The sequence below is a fragment of the Oryctolagus cuniculus genome, chromosome 7 (genome assembly GCF_051225735.1).
Source record: "Oryctolagus cuniculus isolate XC-2025 breed Fujian yellow rabbit chromosome 7, ASM5122573v1, whole genome shotgun sequence".
Taxonomy (NCBI): Eukaryota; Metazoa; Chordata; class Mammalia; order Lagomorpha; family Leporidae; genus Oryctolagus; species Oryctolagus cuniculus.
The window spans coordinates 105,748,528-105,775,095 of NC_142873.1; the positions used below are offsets into that span (position 1 = coordinate 105,748,528).

Genomic DNA, 26,568 nt, shown 5'->3' on the forward strand with positions numbered 1-26,568 from the left:
TAGTACCTGTGTCTCTTTCCTCTTACCATGTTCCTCACAAATACATAGTTGGATATTCAGGCTAAAAGATCAGACTGCCTTCCCTCTTTCAGTCAATTTGAATTTGGGAGTGGCACAAGTCAGGTAGAGGTAGTAATTTTATCTAGTTCACAACAATGTTCTGAGAAATAAGAGAAATAATGCATGTGAAATATGTAGAATAGCTTCTAGTGCTCAAATTCTAGCAATTGTTAGTTATAGCAGCAGTTAGTAACTGACGGTGGAGATTATTAAGAAGTGGATGAGAATAAGGTTGCAATGTGGTTGAGAATTATTATATCCTTATAAATATATAAATATTAGTGTCTTTAAAAATAAGTGAGAGCTGCGAAAATATATAACATTTTCTGTCTCAGTTTTGTCAAATTAGACAAGTATATTGGATATTTAATCAAGGTATTTGGATAGTTTCAGCATTTATTGCTAGAAAGCTTTAGAGAGGCTTGCTGTAGATAAGACTGTTTAGTTGAATTAGTATTTTTCAGAGAATAAGATTCAAATATTGTGACAGTGATTTGATATTAAGGCCACATTTCTAATCAGTGGTATCTCATGATACTTGCTTTTATAAATCATGTCATTTAAACATTTTATTTACTTATTATTTGCCAGGCAGAGAGACAGAGAAATGTCTCCCATGCACCGGTTAACTCCCCAAGTGCCTGTCACAGCTGGGGTTGGGGCAGGACAAAGCCAGGAGCCAGGAATTCAGTCTGGGTCTCCCTAGTGCTCCTTATCTACTGCTTCCCATGGTGCATAGCAGGTAGCTGGACTCAGAAGCACGGCTGGGGTCTGAAGCCAGGCACTTCAATAAAGGACGCCGGCATCTCAAGTGGCATCTTATTCATGGTGCCAAGCACTTGCCCCAGATCATGTCTTTGATTTGAATAACAGTATGCCAGAATATCACCTGTTCTCCTCCATGAGGTTAATTTGGCTAATATTTTCCTTTTGAGAGTGGCAGGAACTTACTTTTTAAGAACTAATTTCTTAGTAAAAGGTGAAAGATTTATACGATCTGAATAGAAACCAGAGTATAGGGGACTAATTTCTTAGGATAAAGGAAAGAGCATGGGAGACCTGAAAGAAGCTCCTGGCTCCTGGCTTCGGACTCGCGCAGCTCCGGCCATTGCGGCCATCTGGGGAGTGAACCTGCGGATAGAAGACCTGTTTCTCTGTCTCTACCTCTCTCTGTAACTCTCTTTCAAATAAATAAAATAAATATTTTAAAAAAAGATAAAGGAAAGATTAGTAAAAATAATTAGTTATAAAATAATAATTGATGGTGAGATATATTAGACTTGCAATCTTGAATTTTACTTGTCTCCTTTAAAAATAAACCTTAAAACTTTTCTGGATTAATCAAAATTCTAGAAAAGAAAAAAGAGAAGGAAACAAAATGTTCACAAAATTCTCCCATTTTTCTCGAACATTTTCTCCAATGTTTCTTTCTTTCAATATTTATTTATTTGAAAGAGCTACACACAGAGAGCAAGAGAGGCAGACAGAGAGTTTGAGAAAGAGAGAGAGAGTCTTTCATCCACTGGTTCACTCCTCAATTGGCTGCAACAGCCGGAGCCCCGCTGATCTGAAGACAGGAGCCAGGAGCTTCATTCAGGTCTCCCACATGGGTGCAGGGGCCCAAGGACTTGGACCATCTTCTACTGCTTTCCCAGGCCATAGCAGAGAGCTGGATTGGAAGTGGAGCAGCCGGGACTTGAATCGATGCCCATATGGGATGCCGCCACTGCAGGCAGCGGCTCTACATGCTATGCCACAGTGCCGGCCCCTCTCCAATGTCTCTTCATCATGTTCTTAAGTTATCTTGAGAGGTGACTTCTCTGAAGAACTTCAATGATCCTCATAATTTCATAGCCAGACAATGCCCTATATACAGCTTATCTCCAAATACTCTTATTATAATAATTTTTGATGGTCATGAATATCTGAGAAACCAGAGATCTGTAATGGAGGAGAAAAATCACTGAAAATAAGCCTGTCTCACTCCTCAGTCAGTGATGGGACTGGCTAAGTTTACTCAGCCTCTTGTGCTATATCTTCCAATATTTACTTATTTTATTTTAAAGAAAGATTTATTTTTTTAAAGGCAAAGTTACAGAGAGAGGGAGAGACAGAGAAGAGATCTTCCATCTGCTGATTCACTCCCACAAATGGCTGCAATGGCTGGAGTTAGTCTCCCACGTGGGTGCAGGGGCCTAAGGACTTGGGCCATTTCCATTGCTTTCCCGGGAGCATTAGCAGGGAGCTGGATTGGAAGTGGAGCAGCCAGGACTCCAACTGGCACTCATACAGGATGTCCAGGCTGCAAGTAGCAACTTTACCTGCTACGCCATAGCGCCAGCTCCTCTTCACTTTAAAACAGGAATAACTCTCAGAGCTCAGGCGAGCATTAAATGAGACCACACATATAGAGATCACCAAGCACATAATATAATATCAAGTTTTCCTTACTAAATATTGTGACAGCGGCCAGAAAGGTAAGAAGAGGCACTTTTAGTACATGCTCTTGGTGAACAGAAACAGTTGGTTTAAGTATGAGGCTTTTCCAAATTGCAGTTGAACCATTCTCAAGGGTAGGGTGGGGTTGGGTGGAAGTATGGTCTGACATTTCTTATCTTTTGTCTTGGTAGGAGCAACAGTAGTCAGAGCCAGTGGGAGGGAGGCTGAAATGGGGGTGGGGGTGGGGGAGATGGATACTGAGACTGAAGCAACTTTCAGAGAAATAAGGCACTTCGAAGAGTAGGGAAAGATTTAGAAGAAAACCAGGAGGCTTGCTGCAACATGCCTATACCACTCTCTCCTCTTTTCCCTGTGAAGGAATCCACTTAAGCACTGCTCAGAAATTAAGACTACATTCAGCCATGTTAGGTACCCTAAACCGATATTCAACCACGAGTAAGTCTTCTTAAATAGAAGCACTTTACTAATTGACATCTATCGCGTCAGTCTGGATCAGAGCTGATGACAACCATCTCACGGTGGAGTTAAGAGACTGGGTTAACGCCTGGCACTAGCACTTCCATAGGTGTGAACTTGGTAAGTCATTTCACCTCTGCAATGATTTCATCAACTGTGGACAGGCAGAAACTACTTACCTAACAAGATGTTATTGATATTAAGGTTACTCACAGCACCTGCCACCGAAAGATGCATTTTCTATTCTGTCTAGAGTTTAAAAGTCATGATCAACAGTGTTTCCAAATGCGCTTGGAAATACACTGACAATGTATCTCCTTGGAGCTTGATATTCGCCATTCATTACTAATCGGCTGACGAATTTTCCTCCTCTCACACAAATGCTCAGGATGCCCCGAAACGGTCATTCTCGGGCACATTCGACCGCCACCACAGTCACCCCAGCCTTGGCTTGCCGGATACCACTGGTCAATTAATTGGACCGATTCGAAAAACTGTTCCTACAACAGAGCTGGTTGGAGGCTCGCCCAGTGTCTGGCGCTGCACTATCAGGAGCCAATCCCTCTTAAAAGCGCCACAGGCATTTCTCGCCCAAGAAAGGCGCGTAACACGCTCATGTGACAGCCCAACGTGTCTTGGGTTAGTTCTGCCACCGAGTTTATGTCCCCGCGAGAGGAAACGTGTTCTGCCTCATATTCAGTGGAAGAGCCCCGATTCACCAAGGGAAGGGAGAGGAGGGCGACCCCAGCAACCCGGGCACCTAGGGAGCAGGGGACAGACCAGTCCAGCCTACCCGAGGCCGGCGGGCAGCTCCGCAACAGCTCCCCCCCGGAAGTTTTGAGTCTCTGGTTATAAGATCTGGGAGTCACCTTGACCCTCCCAGAGACGAGGGGGAAAGTTAGCCCGGGCAGGAGGCAAGGGTGGGCGAAACCAAAAGAGAGCACTTTCGCGAACGAGATTCGCCGTCACGTTTCACTGTTTTCAGGGCAGCCGGAGACGGAGTTGAAGGGTGGCAAGAGCAGGTGGCCGGACTCCGCCCACCACCACGCTTCCCCTCCTTCGGCTCGCACGCTTCGCTCCTCCGTGGGGTCCCGCCTCCTGGGCGCGCGCGAAGAGTTGAGGCGAGAGGCATTCTCGGGATTGTAGTCCCAGCGCGGGGAGCCAGCTAAGGAGAAGCAGCTCTGGCCTACATTCCCCATGGTGCCATGCGGCGCTGACCGCTCCCGGATGTGTGCCTGGCGCCGGAAGAGAAGACGGCCCCCCTCTCTCGGCCCGGCCATCTTGTGGGAAGAGCTGTAGCAGGCGCTCTTGGCTCGGCGCGGCCCGCTGCAATCCGTGGAGGAACGCGCCGCCGAGCCACCATCATGCCTGGGCACCTACAGGAAGGCTTCGGCTGCGTGGTCACCAACCGATTCGACCAGTTATTTGACGACGAATCGGACCCCTTCGAGGTGCTGAAGGCAGCAGAGAACAAGAAAAAAGAAGCCGGCGGGGGCGGCGTTGGGGGCCCCGGGGCCAAGAGCGCAGCTCAGGCCGCGGCCCAGACCAACTCCAACGCGGCAGGCAAACAGCTGCGTAAAGAGTCCCAGAAAGACCGCAAAAACCCGCTGCCTCCCAACGTTGGCGTGGTTGACAAGAAAGAGGAGACGCAGCCGCCCGTGGCGCTCAAGAAAGAAGGTAAAGCTGGGGTGCGAAGGTGCAGGAGCCCCGGGATGGAGGGAAGGAGCGAAGGGACTTGGGGCTGCCACTTGCTTCCAAGCACCAAGGGTCCGCGGGAGAATTTGCCGCCGATTTCCGCGCGCGACTAAAAGCCAGGCTCTGCGCAGGTGCTGGGAGCTTGGTACCCTCAAGTTGAAGCCACCGCCTGCACGGTTCCCGGAGCCACCTCCTTCCCGCCCTGGGCTCCGTGCGGAGGAGCGAGGTCGGGCGATGAGCCGCTGCGGCTCGAGCCGGCTCGGGGTCCAGGGAGGCTGCTGCCTTCCCGCCCGGGTCCTCGGCGGGCGAGCGCGTGGACCGAGGCGCGGCGCGGCGCGGCGGGCCACTTGCCGAAGCGCTCGGCACTTAGGGGATGCGGAGCGGAGCCGCCTGCGCGTGCACCTCTCAGGTGCTCGGGTCTGGTTTAGGCTCCTGTCCTGCCATCTTGTCCCACGATGGCGCAGGCCACCCCAGTGAAGGGCCGGGGGTCGGAGCTTACTCCTGAGCTGTGCCTGAGCCGGAGGCTGTCGGGGGAGCCACATGGGCTTTACGGCCCCCCACCCCTCCACAACCAGGATCTTGGTATATAACTTGCTGGAGTGAGATAAGATGTGCAGGAGAGGAATTTGGCCGCATGCGGTTAAGCAGAAGCGGGGATTCTGTGTGGAGACTGTGGTTATGGCAGGAAGTCCTGAGGCTCGTCCTTGGGCCGCGGTCCTTTCTCCCGACTCCCCGTGGCTCAGTGTTTTGGGGGGTCGGGCCTGGGCCTCGTGGCGGAAAGGAGTGCAGAGGCTGTCAGAGCGCTCGCCGCGGCAGATTCTCCGTCTGCCGCTTATTCTCCACGTGTGCGTGAAGCGTGGTCAGGATTTCACTGGCGGCTAATAGCTGCGTTCCAGGCGCCGTGTGTTGTCAGAGTTGGCCTGACTTTTGCAGCCTCAGTCGTTACTGACTATGAAAAAGTAAAAACTATTGGGGGTAAGAAAGTGTGCGATCGCTTTGAAATTGCCTTCCTGTAGTTGAAATTACGCCTCACTGCCACGTGCTCCTGAAAGGACCTATTTCTCTTACACATTCATATAGCATGCAACTAACTTAACAAATCAAAATAATTTACAGTGATCGGCTTTGTGTGCGTGTTTTTTTTTTTTTTTTTTTTTTTTTTTGAGAGCTGCTGTGAGGCTCAGACTGAAGAAGCTGGGACCAGTGTGGTGAATAAAACAATTCTTGTGTTAAAATTACAAGTTTGCAGCAGCGTAGTTGGAGTGTTAGAAAGCATGTGTACGTCATTTAATTTCTGTTGACTACCACTGCCTTGTGTGATTATTTAAACAGTGCTTGAGTTTACCCTCCTGATCATAGTGATTCAAAGAAAAGTTCGTGGAAAAAAAGTGAGTCTAAAGCATAAAGTCTATGCTGTACCAGATAGATGTATGTGTTCACTCTTTTGAATGTTCAAAATTTGAAGCATGCTTTTAAATGCCTTAGTTCCTTTGAGCATGAAGCCCATTTAGAAAATGAAGTCTTAACTGGAAATTAACCTTGTAAGTTTCAAATGGAGAGAATTATTTCATAAATTTTTAACCAGGACTGAGTTAGCAAACTCAGTTAGCAAACTGCTGTGCAGTAAGACATTGTTTCCTTGAGGAAACGATTTTGTGTTAGATACCAACATTTTTCCTTAGGTCGGTATTTCAGAACATTCCTAACCTGAAGTTGCATGAATGGAGTATAATTAAACACAAGGGACTACAACCTGTCAATCCATGTTCCATGTATTAGGGATAGATAGGCCTGTGAACAGAGTCCCTGCCTCTTACTACTGGCAAGTTGTTAACTCCAGTTTTGTTCTGTGCCATTAGTAATCGGTCCTGACACAGTGCTAGATGTACTTTAGCTACATGTTCAATGTTGATTTTGTAGTTGGAAGAACTTGAGAATTGATTCAGCAAAGTCACTGAGGTTGTAGACCAGGTTTTTTTTTTTAAATAATAGTCTGGAATCTAGTGCAGTTAGTGGGCTTGCAGGTATGTATTAATGTATCAGAAGAAACTTTTTTTAAAAAAAAATACCAATTATTTCGCGTTAGATGAGCCTATTTAAATTTTTCTAGATCCTGCAAGATAGTATTGGGTGGGGAAGCAAGTTGTTAATTGGGTGCATTTGGCTTGGATAGCCTGGGAATTGGTTCTATAGCTCCACCCCAATACATTATGCCTCTGATGACATTTATTTAAGTGCCTCAGTGTAAGGTCTGACATTTGTGGTCTATTCTGAGAGTTTATAGGGAATGAACCTTAACATTTTAATAACCAGATTGATAATTTAGTGTTTGGTAACAGGCTGCTAAATGATTGGGTATGCCCTGATTGTGTTCCACTTTCTTAGAAAGAACCCAAGAGAAATAACTTCAGATTTTGTAAAACCAATTTCTTAACTGCTTTTTGACTTTGTCAGAAATTGTGGTTTGGTAATTTCAGCATACCTGAAATTTCAGTCATGAATTTAGCCATCAATCTGTTTATCCTAAGGTCACCAATAATTCATGTTGGTTTGGACTTAAGGCATTAACAGGAAAAAAAACAGTATGGGGGTAGGAAATCAGTAACTAATTCAGATATCTTCCATAGTTTCTGATAATACTGCTTCTGTGTATAAATGTGGTTTTATAAAGATTTTTTGAAAACAAACATACGTGTTAGAGTAAACCTAAAAACAGACTTTCTCCATTCATATTGATAAATAAGCTATTTTCCTAGTGGTTACATGAGAATTTTTTTTTTTAGCTAGGTGTCTAGTGTAGATGTTTGTGCACGCTTTTCATGTATTAGATATTTACAGAAGATAGTACTTTTCTGGTTAAATAACTATTTTAGATGGTGGATTTTTTTAAATAACATTAAATACCATTTGTTTTCCTTTCAGTGTGTAATTTCATAGAATTATGGGTCTTTTTACTCAATTTTTTTTCAGATTATATAGACTAAAATAGCACGACTTTTTTTTTGGTTGATTTAATTGGTTACTTATGAATGACTGTTGGTATTATTTTCTTTGATACTTTAAAGCCAAAATGTATCTCTGGTCTACAGTTTCTTTAAATTATCAATAGGCTGACATCTTGAAAAAGGTGAGGCGGAATGACTGCTCAAATGACTTCAAGACAGTTATAGAGAATGCTTTAATGTGGGAAGATAACTTGGCAAACTAAATAGAAGTTCACAACAAACTTTGTTTTTAAGAATTTCCCTAAAATACTTTGTTACACATTAGGAATGGTTGGTGTTTGCTTTTTCCAATGGGAAATGCTAGTTAGTGGACTGAAAAAGTAGCACTGTGGTTTTTGGATAGCCTAGGACTAAACTTTTTGTATTGCAGAGATAATTTGCTTATACAGGTTATCTAATGTTCTAGGAATAAGACGTGTTGGGAGAAGACCTGATCAACAGCTTCAAGGTGAAGGGAAAATAATTGATAGAAGACCAGAAAGGCGACCACCTCGTGAAAGAAGATTTGAAAAGCCACTAGAAGAAAAGGGTGAAGGAGGAGAGTTTTCAGTTGATAGGTAAGATTTCTTTTTTAGAAAAAGTCTTTTCATGCTTTGTCAATGCATAGTCCTATATTAACACAAAGCTGTCACTTGGGCATCATTGCCAGGTAGCAGAGAGGCTGATCGCATTTACCAGTTTCTGAGGTATCTGAGTATATTGTTATCCTCAGACCTTTGGATAACAGTCCAGACTTAGATTTCTAATGAGGCAGTTTCAGTTGAATTGATGGCCACTGTCATTTCTTTGCTCTCCCCAGATTTTGACTTAAAAGAAAAATGCTCTTTAAATAGTAAAAAAGGTTATTCATTCTGCAGGTTAGTTGTGCTTAATTTAGTTTTTAAATGTATTGGAGAATAATCGTGTTACTTGATTATAATCAGTGAATAATAGTGAAAACTAGTAGTTATGCACTAGTAGTAATGCTTTGGAGCAGGGGTCGGGAATGGCCAACTTTTGGGCTGTGTGAAGTGTAAGAAATTATTCGGTTTGGTCTTGCCAAGGCAACTGCAAGTGGGACTTGAAATTCAGGAACTTTTGCAGGCTAATTTTTTTAAGTTGATAATTTTGTATGACCTGAGAGTGATGTTATAAACATACAAAAGGCCCTTGGCAGAAAAAAAGGTTCCCTACCCCTGTGAGGATTCCAAAAACAGTTTTCTTCTGAGAATGGGAGCTTCCTGGTTCTGATTTCCTTTATGTGTTTAGAAATAGACTAGAATTTTCTAAAGCATGTCTTTAACTGATGATTTATGAGCCAGTAAATATGTGTTTTTGAGTGCTTGAATAGATTTCTCTTACTCCTTTTTTTGGAAACCATGGAAATCTAAATTTTTAAATTTTGTATTGTAGGCCTATAATTGACCGACCTATCCGAGGCCGTGGTGGTCTAGGAAGAGGTCGAGGAGGCCGTGGACGTGGAATGGGCCGAGGAGATGGATTTGATTCTCGTGGCAAACGTGAATTTGACAGGCATAGTGGAAGTGATAGATCGTAAGTCTTAGATTGGTTTTTATTTTATGTTTATATTTTAATGCATTTATTTAATAAACAAAATTTGAATTTCTAGAACTAAAGAGTATTATGTTAACTCAGTTTTGTTAGTTCTTTTTCACATTACAGTGGTCTGAAGCACGAGGACAAACGTGGAGGTAGCGGATCTCACAACTGGGGAACTGTCAAAGATGAATTAACGTTGGTATTCCGATTTTTTTAATAAAATTGATCCTAAACTAATCTAGAGTCTTAACCTATACATTTATTAAATTTTGTTCCTGGAACAAGAATGGATGTTCTTATTTCAGAGATATTGTCTTAAAAGACAATGCCTTATGGGATAGATTTGGGTTACAGTATATCAAATGAGCAATTATTCTATACTTCTGTATACTTGTATATGTTACTAATTTTTTTTCATGTGAATATAAAGCTTTTCTTGATATTTTACATTGAAGTTACTTGAGGATTCTAATGATTTCCTTTGTGTCTGTAATAGTTACTTTTCCAGCTGCTTACATTCTGGTTCTTGTTAACTTGTGAATAAGCCTGTGAATCACCAGTAGTTGATGTTGTTTTCTCTTAGAGCTGTACTGGGGAATAAATTTAGTAGGAAAAGACAAAAGATTATGAAGTTTTTAATTGTTACGAAGAACTCTTTGGCTACACGTAAATGGATCTAGATGCTTTTCTTTTTCTTTTCTTTCCTTAGAGAGTCCCCAAAATACATTCAGAAACAAATATCTTATAATTGCAGTGACTTGGATCAATCAAATGTGACTGAGGAAACACCTGAAGGTGAAGAACATCCAGTGGCAGACACTGAAAATAAGTAAGTGGTTTTGATGTAGCAGTGATGCTTCAGCAGTGAACACAGTTTGGGATTTTACTAGTAAGATGTCATTGACTTCATGTGATTTGATGCATTTTTGACAAGAGACTTATTCAAGTACTGTTTAGAAGGCTGCTTCACACATATATACATTTGTCATTAATGGCTTGGAAAATGAAACATTCTAATATGACTCTTTCTATTTGGTCATTTTACCATTGTCATACATCTTTAAAAGTCAAGAATATACAAAGTTTAGTAAAACAGGTTAGCCCTTCTGGAGTAAGGTGCCATGCATTTGACCTGATTCCCTTATTGAGTAACTGTCTTGTTCTCAGGTATCATAGGTGGGAACAGGAAAATAGTGTTGGAAGTTTCTAAAATGTTGATACGTTGTTAGAGAATATCAAATTTGTATCTCATAGAGTTTTTTGACATTTTACAATGGCAAATTGTGGGGCCGGCGCTGTGGCTCACTTGGTTAATCCTCCACCTGAGGTGCCAACATCCCATATGGACGCCGGGTTCTAGTCCTGGTTGCGCCTCTTTCAGTCCAGCTCTCTGCTGTGGCCCAGGAGCGCAGTGGAGGATGGCCCAAGTGCTTGGGCCCCTGCACCTGCACAGGAGACCAGGAGGAAGCACCTGGCTTCTGGCTTCAGATTGGTGCAGCACTGGCCGTGGCGGCCATTTGGGGGGTGAACCAACAGAGGGAAGACCTTTCTCTGTCTCTCTCACTGTCTATGACTCTACCTGTCAAATAAAAAGAAAAAAAAAAGGCAAATTGTAAGACAGTTTATTTTTTAAAGGTATTATCCTTTTTATTCAGTAATTTAAAAAAATTACTTGCTGTTTGGTCTCGCACATGCCCTAACTTGGCAGGTGATGTTATGCTTAAAATGCACACAGGTATTTCTAGCCAATCAATAGCCATAGTGTAGTTTACATGAGATCTGAGGGCATGGAGCTTAAAACTAAAAATTAATTTCATCTCTTTCCAACAGCATAAAATTTGGAACATAGTATTACTGACTTTCTTTTAAAAAGATTTATTTATTTATTTGAAAGGCAGAGATACAAGGAGGGAGAGATCTTCCATCTGCTAGTTCCCTTCCAAAATGGCCACAACAGCCAGGGCTGGGCTAGGCAGGAGCCAGGAGCTTCATCTGGGTCTCCCACATGAGTGCAGGGTCCCAAGCACTTGGACCATCATCCTCCATTGCTTTCCCAGGCACATTAGCAGGGAACTGGAGTGTCCTTATGGGATGCCAGTGCTGTAGATGGTGGTTTAACTTGCTGAGACACAGCACTGGCCCCACCATCTTGTTTTAAAATGTGTGAGGAACCAAAGATCAGAATGTGTTATTAGTTCATTAGCTTTGTTTTTCTGGGTTAGGTAGAATACCTTATTTAAAGTTTTTATTTTTCCAAAGGTAAGAGATTTAAGCTGAAAAATTGCATAAATGTTCCTTGTAGTTTTTTTTTTTTTTTTTTTCTTTTGACAGGCAGAATGGACAGTGAGAGTGAGAGAAAGAGAAAGGTCTTCCTTTGCCTTTGGTTCACCCTCCAATGGCCGCCGCGGCCGGTGCGCTGCGGCCAGCGCACCGCGCTGATCCGGAGCCAGGAGCCAGGAGCCAGGTGCTTTTCCTGGTCTCCCATGGGGTGCAGGGCCCAAGCACTTGGGCCATCCTCCACTGCACTCCCTGGCCACAGCAGAGAGCTGGCCTGGAAGAGGGGCAACCGGGACAGAATCCGGCGCCCTGACCGGGACTAGAACCCGGTGTGCTGGTGCCGCTAGGCGGAGGATTAGCCTATGAGCCGCGGCGCTGGCCTCCTTGTAGTTTTAATCAGCCCAGGTGGAAGTTATATGCTACTTATTTGTTAAATCATGGTTTAAAGTCTTGGATTTACATTTATTTAGGGCTTTGATTTTGCTTTGAACTTTTTGTATTTAGTTAGAACACGAGTATGTCTGTATGAGGTGCTTTTTTTTTTTTTTTTAATATTCATTTACTTGAGAGACATAGTTACCAACTGAGAAGGACAGAGAAGTCCTCCATCTGCTGGTTCACTCCCCAAAAGGCTGTAATGGCTGTAGCTGAGCCAATCCGAAGTCAGGAGCCGAGAGCCATGCAGTTGTAGGCCATCCTCCACTGCTTTCCCAGGCCACCAACAGGGAGCTAGGTGGGAAGAAAATCCTCTCTACTAGCTATTTTTAAATACATGGTTATTGCCTTATTTTTTTTTAAGATCTATTTATTTATTTGAAAGAGTTACACAGAGAGGGGAGAGGCAGAGAGAGAGAAAGAGAGGTCTTCCATCCGCTGGTTCACTCCCCAGTTGGCCGCAACAGCCGAAGCTGTGCTAATCCGAAGCCAGAAGCCAGGAATTTCTTCCGGTCTCCCACACAGGAGCAGGGGCCCAAGTACTTAGGCCATCTTTTACTGCTTTCTCAGGCCATAGCAGAGAATTGGATGGGAAGTGGAGCCGCCTGGTCTCCAACCAGTGCCCATATGAGATGCCGGTATTGCAGGTGACGGCTTTACCTGCTACACCACAGCGCCGGCCCCATGGTTGTTGTCAATCATAGTAACCCTACTGTACTATAGGAACACTAGAAATTATCCCTCCTATACCTGTTAAACACCCTTTCTCTGTCTTCCCTCTCCGTTCTCTTTCTAGCCTCTGAAAACCACTATTCTACTCTCCACTTTTAGCTTCCACATATAAGTGTTAACAAGGATATTTGTCTTTCTGTGCCTGACTTGACTTCATTTAGCATGTCTTCCAGCTCCATCTTTGTTGGTATGAAAGGAAGGATTTCCTTTTTTTTTATGGCTGAGTAGTATTCCATTTATCCATTTTCTTCATCCATTCACCTGTTCATGGGCACCTAAGATAATTCTGTAACTTGGCTGTTGTGAATAGTGTTGCAGAAAACGTGAGGGTACAGCTATCTCTTCAATATACTGATTTTGTTTCTTTTTGAATTGCTGAACCCTATGGAGTTCTACCTCTAGCTTTATAAGGAACCTGCATATTGTTGCTTTCCGTAATAGCTGTAGGAATTGAATTCCCACCAATGATGTGTGAGAGCCCCCATTCTATGGATCCTCTCCTGTAGTTATTTTTTGTCTTTGGATGATAGCTATTCTGACTGGGATGAGATGTTGTCTCATTGTGGTTTTGTTTTACAGTTCCCTGATGGTTAGTGTTAAGCATTTTTTTTTTTTTGTCAGATTATTTGCCTGGGTTTTAATGATTCGGTGTTTTGTTTTGCTGTTTGAATTTTTTATATATTCTGGATGTAAATGCCTTGTCATGGGTAGTTTACTCTTAGGTCTCCCATTCTATACATTATCTCTTCACTGTTGATTTCCTTTGTGTGTATAAGCTTTTTATTTTGATGTAATCCTATTTCTCAGTTTTTGCTTTTGCCATTGTTTTTCGGGTCATATCCAAAGTATTTTTTCCTAGATCACTGTTCTGAAACATTTCCTGTTTTCTTCTAGTACTTGCAGTTTTGGGTCTTACATTTAAGTCTGATCTGTTTTGAATTAATCTTTGTGTGTGGTGAGAGATGGTACCAGCTTCATTCTCCTGAATATGGATATCCAGTTTTACCAGCACCATTTTTTGGAAGAGACTGTCCATTCTTTACTGTACAAAGTATGGTCTTGGTGCTTTTATCAAAAATCAGCTAAAAATATGTGGGTTTATTTGGGTTCCCTGCTTCATTAGTGTATGTGTCTGTTTTTATGTAGGGCAGTGATAATTACAGAACAAACTGAAAGCAACTAAGGAGCGGATGCTCTTTAAAAAGTTTTCTGTTCTCCAGGCAGAATGGGTGAACCACTGTAAATGGTGGGAGGGAGAATCATTACATGGGTTTGTTTGGCTACGGGAAAATGATTGACTATCAGATAGTAGATACAAATATTTGTTACTCGGAGGTGATGTTTTGCACTTGGTAACATTCATTTATGAGTCTTCATGGAAGCCTAATTTTGTGTGGGAACCTAACTGATCAGTTGTGATTGGTGAGTTAGTGACTGCTATGTAAGCATTTTTGGGCACCAGTAGTACCAAATGTAACACTTTTTTTTTGAGATAAAATTTGTCAAGAGAGAGCTATTTGCACTTCTAAGGCTAACCAAATCACCTGCTATGTTTGGAAAGAAGCAGGGCTCCCAAAATAGTAAATGAGTTGTTTGATGAAAGTTGGAAATTGAAATCAGACTAAAATAGTGGATTCTCAGACCTGTGCATTGTTTCTGTAAATAGAGTAAAAGTTAATATTGAGTAGTTAACTACCTTGAGAATTACATTTGTTTGTAATTAATTTGCTATTAAAAATTGAAGCCAGTGTTTTTTGTGGGCAGTTTGATTAATCTGTTCTTAGACAAATTAACTTGCCATTTTGTGTATGAGGATACTTCAGAAAGAACAGTGGAATTAAGACATAACTTGTGGCCCAGTGTGTTAACCACTGCTTGTGATGCTGGCATCCCATATGAGTGCTGGTTCATGTACTGCCCACTTCATTTATCCATCCAGCTTCTTCTTAGTGTGCCTGGGAAGGCGGTGGAAGATGGCCCAAGTGGTTGGACCCTTGCCACCCACATGGGAGACCCAAATGGAGTTACAGGCTCCTGGCTTCAGCCTAGCCCAGCCCTGGCCATTGCGGCCATTTGGAGAGTTATGGATGACAGATGGGAAATCTTTCTTTCTCTAACTCTGCTTTTCAATGAATCTTTAAGAGAAGCTTATTTTAATGTACAAATTGAAATCTATGCATGGTTTTTTCATAATAGGCATTTTCTGAGAACTTGGAAGATTTATTTGTAGGATTTGTAGAAATACCATTTTTGTTTTGGTTTGTCTTAAGTGCTACTTGCCGAAATAAAGGATAGAGGAATAGTTTATTTTACATTTTAGAATATGAAATCTGGTTGGTCTTCAGGCATTCTGGATGAAATACCTTAAGTCCTATGTGAGTATCGTGAAAACTTAAGTGTTTTAGGAGGAGACAGGTCAAGGATTTTAATTACATAAGCAGGTACAGTTTTTAAATTAGTTTGATTTTAAGAAATGTACATTAAAGGATTGGTAAGACCAATTATAGTTATGTTACTGATGAGTTTTGAAAAAAATTACATATTCCTCAGTTATCTATACTTCAAATCAACAGCTGCTGAATTCTTGGATTCTGTTAACAGCTATAGAAAAAACTGTGATACTCCCATCCTTGGATAATTTTTCTGTAAATATTACCAACCAGTCAAGTTAACTTCTTACAGCTGTAAATTTGAAATACTAATGTAAATCATACAAGTCCTCTACCAGGTATAAATTTAAAACATCTTTTCACAGGGAAAACGAAGTGGAAGAGGTAAAGGAAGAGGGTCCAAAAGAGATGACTTTGGATGAGTGGAAAGCAATTCAGAATAAAGACCGGGCAAAAGTAGAATTTAATATCCGAAAACCAAATGAAGGTGCTGATGGGCAATGGAAGAAAGGATTTGTTCTTCATAAATCAAAGAGTGAAGAGGTAAACTTTAAGTTTGGTGGTGTTTGACAATATTCAGGTGTGACTTAAATTGTATGCATAAATTTTGTATGAAGTTTCCCAAGGATAATAGGGTTAATTAAAAAAGTTGATGGAAAATGGAATTAACAGACATAATTCCTGTGAATGTTTTTAAGACTTCCGATCTGAAGCCGGGAGCCAGGTGCTTCTTCCTGGTCTCCCACGTGGGTGCAGGGGCCCAAGAACGTGGCCCATCCTCTACTGCTTTCCCAGGCCATAGCAGAGAGCTGGATCAGAAGTGGAGCAGCTGGCACAGATACGGGCACCCATATGGGATGCCAGAGTCACAGGTGGCAGATTAACCTGCATCACAATGCCAGCCCTCTTTTAGTTTTCTGAATTAAAGAATGGCTTTAGAATAAACGTGGAAATATTAGAATACTTTTTTTTTTTTAAAAAAAAGCTTTATTTACTTGAAAGACAGATTTAGGTCTCCCATCCATTGGTTCACTCCCAGATGGCTGCAGTAGCCAGGGCTGGGCCAGGCTGAAGCCAGAACCAGTAACTTCTTCCGGTCTCTTATGTGGGTGGCAGGGCCCCAAGCACTTGTGCCATTGTCCAGTGCTTTCCCAGGCACATAAGCAGGGAGCTGAATGTAAAGTGGAGCAGTTGGGACACAAACCTGTGCCCATACCTGCTACACTATAACACTAGGCCCTTTTCTTACTTAAGTCTTTGGAGATGAAGTTGTTAGTGTGTCTGAGTAAGACAAAACAATTTCTGGTTGAGGAATCATGAACGTTCTTGGAGAAATTGTTCACTTGAACTGTATAGATTTATATAAGAAGATTTGCCTGGCCTCCTGTTAGACAGTTTTTTGTTAGGCTTTGGGGTTCTGACTGGACTTTCCCTGAATGAATACCATATACACATAAAATTCTAGTTGCAATTTGGGTAATTCCATTAATACCCTGAAGTGTCTTGCCCTTTTTTTTTCTTTTTAAGTCTAAGGTTTATTGATTAAATCATCTGAAAAGCAGAGATAGATCTTCCATCTGCAGATTGATTTCTCAAAAGTTCACAACAGCTGAGGTTGAAGCCAGGAGCCAGGAATTCCATCCAGGTTTCCCACATGGGTGGCAGGAATTCAAGTACTTGAGCCATCAGTCTCTGCTTCCCAGGCACATCAACAGGAAGCTGGATGAGGAGCAGAATAGCTAGAATTTGAACTGGCAGAGATGTAAGCATCTCAAGTAGAAGTTTAACTCACTGCACCATAATGCTCACCTAGTGCCCCGAAGTCTCTTGGTGGTGGTGTGTTTCATACCTTGGTATCCTATCTTCTATATTTTACATTGAGCTTCCCAAAAATAACTAAAGTGTTCCCCTCTTATCCGTGGTTTTGCTTTCTGCAATTTCAGTTACCCACAGTCAACTGAGGCCTGAAAATAATAAATGGAAAATACCAGAAATACTGTAATACATAAATTTAAATAGCATGCCATCATCAGTAGCCTAATCAAATCTCGTGCTGGCCTGCTTTCTCCCACCTAATGTGTGAATCATTCCTTTGGCCAGGCTATCCACACCGTATGCACTGCCTATCCATTAGTCACTTAAGTAGCTTGTGTGTAGTAACATGTATTATGTATAGGGCTTGATATTACCTAAGATTTCTGACAGCCACTAGGGAGGTCTTAGAATCTATTCTCTGTGGATCAGTGGAGACTAGTATACAAGGCAGTTTTTATCAGAGATGTTTGAAAATGTGGTTCTGAATAAAAAGATATCTTCATTCGCAAAACACTTTTATATGCTTGGGCCTTTAAAATGTGTGGCTTTGTGGTATGTATCCTTGTTTACATTTGGCCTATGTGGCATTGTCATTTGAATAATCAAATCTTCAAGTTTTGTGTTTAGCACTTTGGTTCCCTGAAATATCTTGTTTCTCATGATAAACGTAAAGTACTTAGGGGAAAGAAACCTTAACTGCTTCAGAAATGGAGGACTGAGGTCAGACTTCTGTTCACTTGTTATACTCTAGATGCTCTCAAAAGTAACTGCTCTAGAAGTAATATTTGCCAATCTATCCTAGCCTTGAATGTTAGGGATGTGTTCTGAACCTTCAGACTTCCTCTTACTGCAGTAATACCTTCCAGGTATTTCAGTAGGGTGTTACTGTATGCTCTTTTTGCTTCTAGGTTCTAAGTTTGATAGTTAATTGGCATAATTTGTTTGAAATAGCCAATATTTAAAACATAGACAACAATATACATTTGTTTCTTGGTTCCTTTAAACTTAATATTAGAATCTATCACCTTTCTGTTTTTGTTTTTTAAGATTTACTATTTGAAAGGCAGAGTTAAAGAGAGGCAGGGCAGAGAGAGAGAAAGAGACACACACACACACACACAGACAAACACAAACACACAGAGGTGTCTTCCATCCACTGGTTCACTCCCCAGATGGCTGCATTGGCTAGAGCTGGGCCTATCCAAAGCCAGGAGCTTCTTCCAGGTTTCCTCACGCAGATGCAGGGGCCCAAGGACTTAGACTATCTTCCTCTTTCTCAGGCCATAGCAGAGCGCGGGATTGGAAGTGGAGCAACCGGGATTCGAACCAGTGCCCATGTGAGATGCTGGCACCGCAGGCGGTAGCTTTATCTGCTACGCCACAGTGCTGTCCCCTATTTATTTAAAAAAAAAATTTTTTTTAAATCTTGAAAGAGTTACAGAAACAGGGAGAGTCAAAGATATGCCGTCCTCTGATTCAACTCCCCAGATGGCTACAGTGGCCAAGGGAGGGCCATGGTGAAGCCAGGACCTAAGAGCTTCATTGGGGTCTCCCACTGTGTGGCAGGGCTCCATCTTGGACCCTCTGCTGCTGCTTTCCTGCATGGATTAGCAGGGAGCTGAACAAGTAGAGCAGCCAGGACACAAACCAGTGCCCATATGGGATGCTGGCGTTGCAGATGGCAATTTTACCTGCTGGGTTCAGATTTTGATTTTTTTTTTAATAGATGCTCACCCTGGTGTATTTTTACACAACCTGAGGAATCTGTACATAAAAATGTATTTTCCCAAGTCATAATTGGCAGAATGTAAAACAAGAGATTTTCTTTATAACTTTTAAAGAGATTATCATTAGTAGAAACCCTGTGTCATAGATCCAGAGGTCTGCATCAAGGAGTAAACATTGGAATCTTAATATGAAGAGCATATTTATAATGTTCATCCAGGCTTCCCTGCTGAAGATGACAATGTAGGTATGGGATGGAGACCAGCCAGTTTGGGTTAATTGTGATTATTTTTAGTTAAGGACTGCTGATAACACTTGGAATTTAAGGCTAGAGAAATTTGAGAGAGAAGGTGAAGGGAATTCTTCCTCCAGGGTCACTTTAGCTGAGCCCAAATCTTACTAATTACCTACAGAGATGTTGATTTATTTTTTTCCCACAAGTTTCCCACAGTTTGGATTTTTAAATTTATTTTTAGGAGAAAGTTCATCTATTAGTTAAAGTTCCCTATTAATTACTCAGTGGCCTTCACTTAACGTTTTAGGCTCATGCTGAAGACTCTGTTATGGACCATCATTTCCGGAAGCCAGCAAATGATATAACGTCTCAGCTGGAGATCAATTTTGGAGACCTAGGCCGCCCAGGACGTGGTGGCAGGGGAGGGCGAGGTGGACGTGGGCGTGGTGGACGTCCGAACCGTGGCAGCAGGACTGACAAGGTGATTTTAAGACTAATTTTCCCCTTTTATGTAATTTAGAGACCTTTTCTGGTAAATCACTGGCTGATTTCTTTTGAGGGTATAAAAGGTAGAAAAGGTAACCATGCCCTCTAGAAACTAGAGTTTAGATTATAATTTTGTTTAAAGCACTTAAATGACCATTTTACAGAAGAGAAGATTCGATACAGGGAATCACGTTAACTTGGCTTTCGCGAAGTTCTTCCGGAAATACAATCTATTACTTTGATCATTATTTACTGTTTTTTTTTTTTTTTATGTCTCTGCTTAACATAACCATGTGTCCTTTGTATAATTACTTTTGTGACACATGATTATTGGTCTTGTTGATTTTATTTTTTGAAGATTTACTTTTATTTATTTGAAAGTCAGAGCTACACAGAGAAGGAAAGGCAGAGAGAGAGAGGTCTTCCATTCCGCTCGTTCACTCCCCAAATTACCGAAATGGCCAGAGCTGAGCTGATCTGAAGCCAGGAGCCTCCTCCTTGTATCCCACGCGGTGAAGGGGCCCAAGGAGTTGAGCCATCCTCCACTGCTTTCCCAGGCCATAGCAGAGAGCCAGATCAGAAGTGGAGCAGCCAGGATGTAAACCGGCTCTCATATGGGATGCTGGTGCTGTAAGCCGGGGCTTTAACCTGCTGTGCCACAGCACTGGCTCTTGTTCTTGATTCCTCACTAGATTTCTTCTGTCCGAGCTGGGATTTTGCTTTTGTCCTTACTTAATGTAATATCTCCAATGCCTTCTGCAGTGTGTGGCTCAGAGCAGTGTATTTTTTATTAAAATTTTTTTAAACGACATAAAAATTGTATATATTTATGGGATACTGTGTGGTGTTTTGTTACATGTATGCATTGTATAATGTCCAGTCAGGGTAAATATATTTTTTTAAAAGATTTTATTCATTTATTTGAGAGGTAGAGTTAGACAGTAAGAGGGAGAGACAGAAAGGTCTTCCTTCTGTTGGTTTACTCCCCAAATGGCCACAGTGGCTGGATTGGCGCCGATCTGAAGCCAGGAGCCAGGAGCTTCTTCCTAGTCTCCCAAGCGGGTGCAGGGGCCCAAGCATTTGGGCCATCTTCTACTGCTTTCCCAGGCCACAGCAGAGGGTTGGATTGGAAGAGGAGCAGCCGGGACTCGAACCGGCGCCCAAATGGGATGCTGGTGCCGCAGGCAGAATATAAACCTATTGTACCATGGTGCGAACCCCATAAATATATTTATTCTTTCAAGCATTTAAAGATAAGTTCTTCATGAAGTACTTTGGTAGATGCCCAAGTAACTTGTAGCATTGAACTCAGATCTGTCTGCTGAGGTCTGTGCTTTCAGTGACGATGTGTTGTTAAGCTAAAGTATTAAAGGTAACTTTTGAGTAATTTTTTTCTTAGGATTTAGCTTGGAAATAACTTGTAAGATCTTGAATTCTCAATATCTGATAAATTTGGAGACCCATATGCTTGATTGAGTCTTATCTGTATTTGATTATGGTGCTGACTTAAATGTTAGATTTAATGGTCATTATTAACAATGTAGTGTTATTTCGTTCTTCCTTTGACATCAGTTTTTTTTTTAAGTCAGTGTTTTGTATATGGTCCTTTTCAATACACTTGTTTTTAATTTAGTGTTTTAGGCTGTAAACAGCAGTTGGATCCCTTTCTAGCATTGTGAATGCTGCCTAAATTATTGTTAGTTGGTTTCTTAGCATGCTTTTTTTTTTTTTTTAATATTTATTTGAAAGTGTTATAGAGAGAAGGAGAGGCAGAAAGAGAGGGAGGGAGGTCTTTCATCTGCTGATTCATTTCCCAGATGGCCGCAACGGCCAGAACTGCACTGATCTTGAAGCCAGGGGCCCAAGGACTGGGCCGTCTTCCACTGCTTTTCCAGGCCACAGCAGAGAGCCTGATCAAAAGTGGAGCAGCTGGGTCTCAAACCAGTGCCCATATGGGATGCCACCACTGTAGGCGGCGGCTTAGCTTCTGCACCACAGTGCCGGCCCCAGCATGCTTTCACATGGATGCTGTTCTTAAAGCATACATGTCCCATGTAAAATCTCCATGAGTGATTTATTAGCAAACCTAAGACTGCTTGTGCTTATTACCAGAGAATTTAGAGTTTTGTAAACATAGGCACTGGCAGTATATTTTCAATATTTGAGAATTTGTGGTTAATAGAATTTACTTTTCTTTTTCAGTCAAGTGCTTCTGCTCCTGATGTGGATGACCCAGAGGCATTTCCAGCTCTGGCTTAACTGGATGCCATGACAACCCTGGTTCCTTGGTGGACCCTCCTGTTCAAAGCTTTTGCATGCATAAAGGATCCCAAACGACTAAGAAATTTAAAAAACAAACAAAAAAAAGACTGTCATTCATACCATTCACACCTAAAGACTGAATTTTATCTGTTTTGAAAATGAACTTCTCTCGCTACACAGAAGTAACAAATATGGTAGTCAGTTTTGTATTTAGAAATGTATTGGTAGCAGGGATGTTTTCATAATTTTCAGAGATTATGCATTCTTCATGAATACTTTTGTAATGCTGCTTGCAAATATGCATTTCCAAACTTGAAATATAGGTGTGAACAGTGTGTACCAGTTTAAAGCTTTCACTTCATTTGTGTTTTTTAATTAAGGATTTAGATGTTCCCCCAATTACAAACTGGTTTTAAATATTGGACATAATATTGGTTTTAATACCTGCTTTGCATTTTCACACATGGTCAACTGGGACATGTAAACTTTGATTTGTCGAATTTTATGCTGTGTGGAATACTAACTACTTTATTGTATTTTAACTTAGTTTTAATATTCTCATTTTTTTGGGGAAAAATCTTTTTTCACTTCTCATGATAGCTGTTATATATGCTATATCTTTATATACAGAAATACCAGTACTTGAACAAATTCAAAGCACATTGGTTTATTAACCCTTGCCTCCTGCATGGTTCATTAGGTTCAAATTATACCCAATTCACAATTTAAACTATATTTACTTCTAAAATGTGTGACTTTCCCATTTGAAGAACCAAACTAGACACTTTGTGATAGTTGTTTAAGATACTTATTACTGCTAGAAACAGCCTGTCAAGTGAAGTAGTTCTATGGGAGTGGGCTCTTTCCTCCCCTCACCAGGGTGGGTGGAATAAGTTGACCTGGCTAATGCATAATATTTAAACTGTTTTGTAAAATAAGTGTCTGGCCGCTTGGTATGATTTGTGTGTGTGAAAGTTCTCCAGATCAAAATGATACATTCACAATCAACAACTCTTAAATCATCCTTTGTTCTGAAGAAACCAAAGGGCACTGGCTACTATAGTGAGATGGGGGGGGTATTTTAATTTTTGGAATTTGGAATACAGACAGCTTTACTTTATAAGGTTGAAACAGCAGCACCATTCATAAAATATAAACCAAAAATCCTTTTTTCCAAATTTCCTTTATTGCTATTAATTGGTCTTAATTTTATAGATGAATGTTCCATAAAAAGTGATAATTAACTTTCCCTCTTCCACTTGGAAATTAGGTAAGTAATGGATTCCTAGAATGGGAGTATCACTTATTAAAATGTGGATAGAATGGTGAATAAACAGGTTTCCTAGGATTTTTAAATTTTCTGCCATATTTAGGTGTTAAAGTTTGGCACTCAATTTTCAGTAGTTTTCTACTTCTGAATGATAATATTCCGTTTTTAAACTGTTGGAAATTTAAACATGCCTGCAATTCAGCTGATTGGTTCTCACATATTCTAAAAGAAATTGTATAGTACAAGAGTATGCATTCGAATTTGAGTCTAGTTAGTTACCTAGTAGTCTGACATCCTAGGATGGAGGTAACTTTTTTAATGATGGATACATTTGTGCTGGTGTTTTGGATCTTATGATGTTGAGCACGTTCTGCACTGGTGCTAATGTCAAATATAATTTTATATTTACAAATATACCTGCTTCCCAGAGCAAGTATTGACCCCTCTTGAGATTGCAACATATGCACTCCTAAATCAGTGTGTTTAGACTTGGAAGTATCTAAATCATTTCCAAACATGTAACATGTTTATAAACCTTGATTGCAACAACATGATTTTAGAAAACACCTGTTAGTAAAACCTGTCAGTCATTGTTACTAGAGAATAGACAGCAATATCTGGTATGTTGCAAGCTTTCATGACAGCCTAAGCTCGAAAAAGTTGGTCCATTAGCTGTATCTGATGGGTGTAACTTTGCCTCCTAGTTCACTTTGTCAAGAGCTAAAACTGTGAACCTAATTTTCTCTTATTGGTGGGTAAAAATGAAATAAAGATTTATTTTCATGCTCACTTAAAAGCATAAAAGCAATCAAATAGGAGCCCATTTATTTTCATGTGTTTCCTGGTTTCTGACATCTGCACACCCCAAGATAATGCTGATTTAGTTTTTAAAAGTTTAAATAGATTTGATGTAGAGATTTTATTTTGCAAACCAGGCTGTCAAAATTTGTGAGAATTGCCTATAAATTTTATAATTGGGAAAGTTGAATTCTAAGGACTGGCCAGACATTGGCTTTTCTATTGGAAAATCGTATTTTGAATGAAGTTAGTCATACTAATACAAAAATAATCTTTTCATTGGTAAAAAAGAGAATCCCTTTATAATATACAGATTCCTAAAATGCTGGCTGTTTCACTGAGCTTTTTTATACCTTTAAATGGAAAGTTTAAGATGGTTTGGATTTAAATAATATGGGGATATGGTTTCTTTATTAGCTAAATATTATTTTCAAGCCTGTGGAGTTGCGAATGATTTTTTTAAGTGCGTGCCTAGGTATTAACATCTAGTTTATTTCTAATTTTTTTTTGCTTATTTATTTGAAAAACAGCATACAATTAGAAGGAGAGAAAATTTACTCCCCAAATGGCTGCAATGATTTGGGTTGGACCAGACTGAAGTCAGGATCGTGGAACTCCATCCTACTCTCTCCCACATGGGTGGCTGGGGCAGAGTACTTCAGCGTTCTTCCCGCTGCTTTCCAGGCGCATGAGCAGGGGGCGGAATCAGAGGGAGAGCAGCTGGGACTTGAACTGATGCCCATTTGGGATGCTGGTGGTGGCTTAACCCTAAGTGCCAACGTCTAGTTTCTACTCAGTTTTAAAGAATAGAAGCAGGACACATTATCCCTGGGTTTATAAATATATTTGGGACTTGCTTTTGGTATGGATTTGGAGGGAAACTTTTAAGTATTCGTTGTGATTGTGTTACTTTTTTTAAATTGCTAGACAAGGTTGCACTAAAAGAATGTTTATAGAAAAATGGAGAGAAGTCTAATTATTGTTTATTGGATTTTAAAAGTATGGAACAGCACTAGCATGTGGAAGGAACCAAGTTTTGAAAGGTTTTTGAAAAACAAATGTGAGGCTGTTAGAACCTAGCTGGACGTTGACTTCAAAGGTAAAATCATGCAGATATATAGTACCGACATGCAGCCCAGTTGCTAACCAGTACAGCAAATTCTAGGCCTCAGGTGGATGCAGTTCTGCTTTGTAAAGCTGGAGTGGAGAATGTTCAACCCTCAAAATCACTTTGGTCTGGCCTTGCCTAAGGCAACCGCAAAAATTCAATAATCTATAAAGGGCTAATTCTTTTTAAGTTGCTAATTTTGTATGGCCTTGGCAGGAAATAAAGATTCCTCACTCCTGTTCTTAAGAAAGTAGGTGCTTAAAACTGATTCTAACTCAAAACATTTGCAATTATACTGAGGTTAAGTAGTTACTGAGATTAAGTAGTTTAGCAAATCTGAATGCCAGGTCTCCAAAATTAACTGAAAGCCTGGGAAGTTACTTAAGGATGTGTTTTGCAGGGGGGTGTATCAGTAGTGTTAAAACCTAATCAGCCTTTCAGAGTCTAGTAATTGGGAAATATTTGCAAGCTGAGTTGTCTGGCTTTGTTCAGCTATGGATAGTAAGTGATAGTTTTTGGAAGTTTGGATTTGATTTCTCTGCTTAGCTATGCCCTGGTGTTAACCTTTCTCTTTAAGCCTGTTTTGAATTTTACAGTCTTTTTTATTTTTAATTTCAAATTTGGGAGTTAAGTGAGAAGTGATCGAAGGTAAGTCTTTGAAGTTGAGAAATTCAAAAAATCCGAATATAAGGGAAGCAAGGTTATGACAAACATAAGTGTAATTTCAGAAGGGTAGGGAGACTCTTAAAACCATCAAGATTTTGACCACATATGAAAGAACCAAGTCTAGATAAGTGTGAAATATGTCTAAGCATAGGGTCTGCAAACTTCACACGGTAGCCTATATTTATATGTCTAAGAAAGGCTTTGAAGAGTTAACGGTAAGGGACTACCACAAAGGAACACAGGTGTAGCCCACAAAGTCTGAAACATGGAAAATGTTTGCTACTGCCTGTTCTGATTCCCTGCTGTTACTCCTGGGTCAACATACAATCTTAAAAAAGTTTAGTTCTAGGTACAAATTAAGTCATCTTACCACATGGAAAGTTGTGAAATCAGTGATTTTAAGGCAAACTTTGACTTCCATAATCGGCAGGGGCAATATGGTTGGTAAGAGTAAAGGTGGTTTTGTTATTTTCAATTCTGAAAACTATTAAGGGAAGTATAAATCTTGTTGAAGTATTGTATACGTGATTAATGTTTAACACTTGGTACTTTTCATATCAGTGCTAAGTTCTGTTGTGCTAAATGATTTTTTTTGAGATGAGAATTATACCTATTTTATGTAGGTAAGAACAAATGTTTTAATTAGCCTCATAGTTTGAGTTGGGGCACGAATTAATGACTCCTGGAGAAGTCATTTCTTAGAGCTCGTAATATCCACTGGGCATGAGGTGGTTTTTGTACTATTGAATACTCAGTAACTGTGCGTCAGTTGTTCACTTTCAAATGGAAATGCCCTTTGCAAGTTAGAAAATAATTTACCAGATTAAATTTTGATGTGTGAGTATTTAATGTGTTAATTCAGTAATGTGTGTCCCTTTTTCTATTTGGGTGGGGAGGGTATTGCAATACTTAGTGGCTTGCATGTGTGCTCTTGGCCTTGCTCATGGGAGATACCTGGTGATGACTAGTTGGCCATTGTGATTATTTACTGGCTTCAAAATTTTTTTATGTGATTGTTTCACACTAGATGATCAAACAGTTCATAAGAATTGACCTTGCAGTGGCTTTCCTCAAATTGCCTTGTGTGTTAGTGGTTTAGAGACTTCGAAAGTGGAGGATTGATACTCTGGAGTTTGATGCTGTGTTACCAAGTA

The 26,568-nt window shown here is 40.8% G+C and overlaps 1 protein-coding gene across 5 annotated transcripts; it reads left to right on the forward strand.

Moving 5' to 3' along the window:
* The first annotated feature begins 4,238 nt into the window (after positions 1–4,238).
* Positions 4,239–26,258, forward strand: SERBP1 (SERPINE1 mRNA binding protein 1). Of its 5 annotated transcripts, none has more exons than XM_002715937.6 (8): positions 4,239–4,653; positions 8,083–8,233; positions 9,069–9,209; positions 9,321–9,410; positions 9,925–10,044; positions 15,415–15,592; positions 19,132–19,305; positions 21,513–26,258. In XM_002715937.6, exons 1-8 carry the CDS (start codon positions 4,341–4,343, stop codon positions 21,567–21,569), a joined length of 1,224 nt encoding a protein of 407 aa, XP_002715983.1. In that variant the 5' UTR covers positions 4,239–4,340; the 3' UTR covers positions 21,570–26,258. The 5 variants fall into 5 exon arrangements, with proteins under 5 accessions (XP_002715983.1, XP_002715982.1, XP_002715981.1 ...); XM_002715936.6 differs by having other exon boundaries at positions 9,970–10,044; XM_002715935.6 differs by having other exon boundaries at positions 9,339–9,410.
* The last annotated feature ends 310 nt before the right edge of the window (positions 26,259–26,568 follow it).

Excerpts from the sequence above, each read along its gene's own strand:
- SERBP1 (XM_002715937.6), top strand. The coding sequence starts at position 4,341 with ATGCCTGGGCACCTACAGGAAGGCTTCGGCTGCGTGGTCACCAACCGA. Across the intron at positions 9,411-9,924 it reads ACTGTCAAAGATGAATTAAC|AGAGTCCCCAAAATACATTC; the intron begins GTTGGTATTCCG and ends TTCTTTCCTTAG. Across the intron at positions 15,593-19,131 it reads ATAAATCAAAGAGTGAAGAG|GCTCATGCTGAAGACTCTGT; the intron begins GTAAACTTTAAG and ends TTAACGTTTTAG.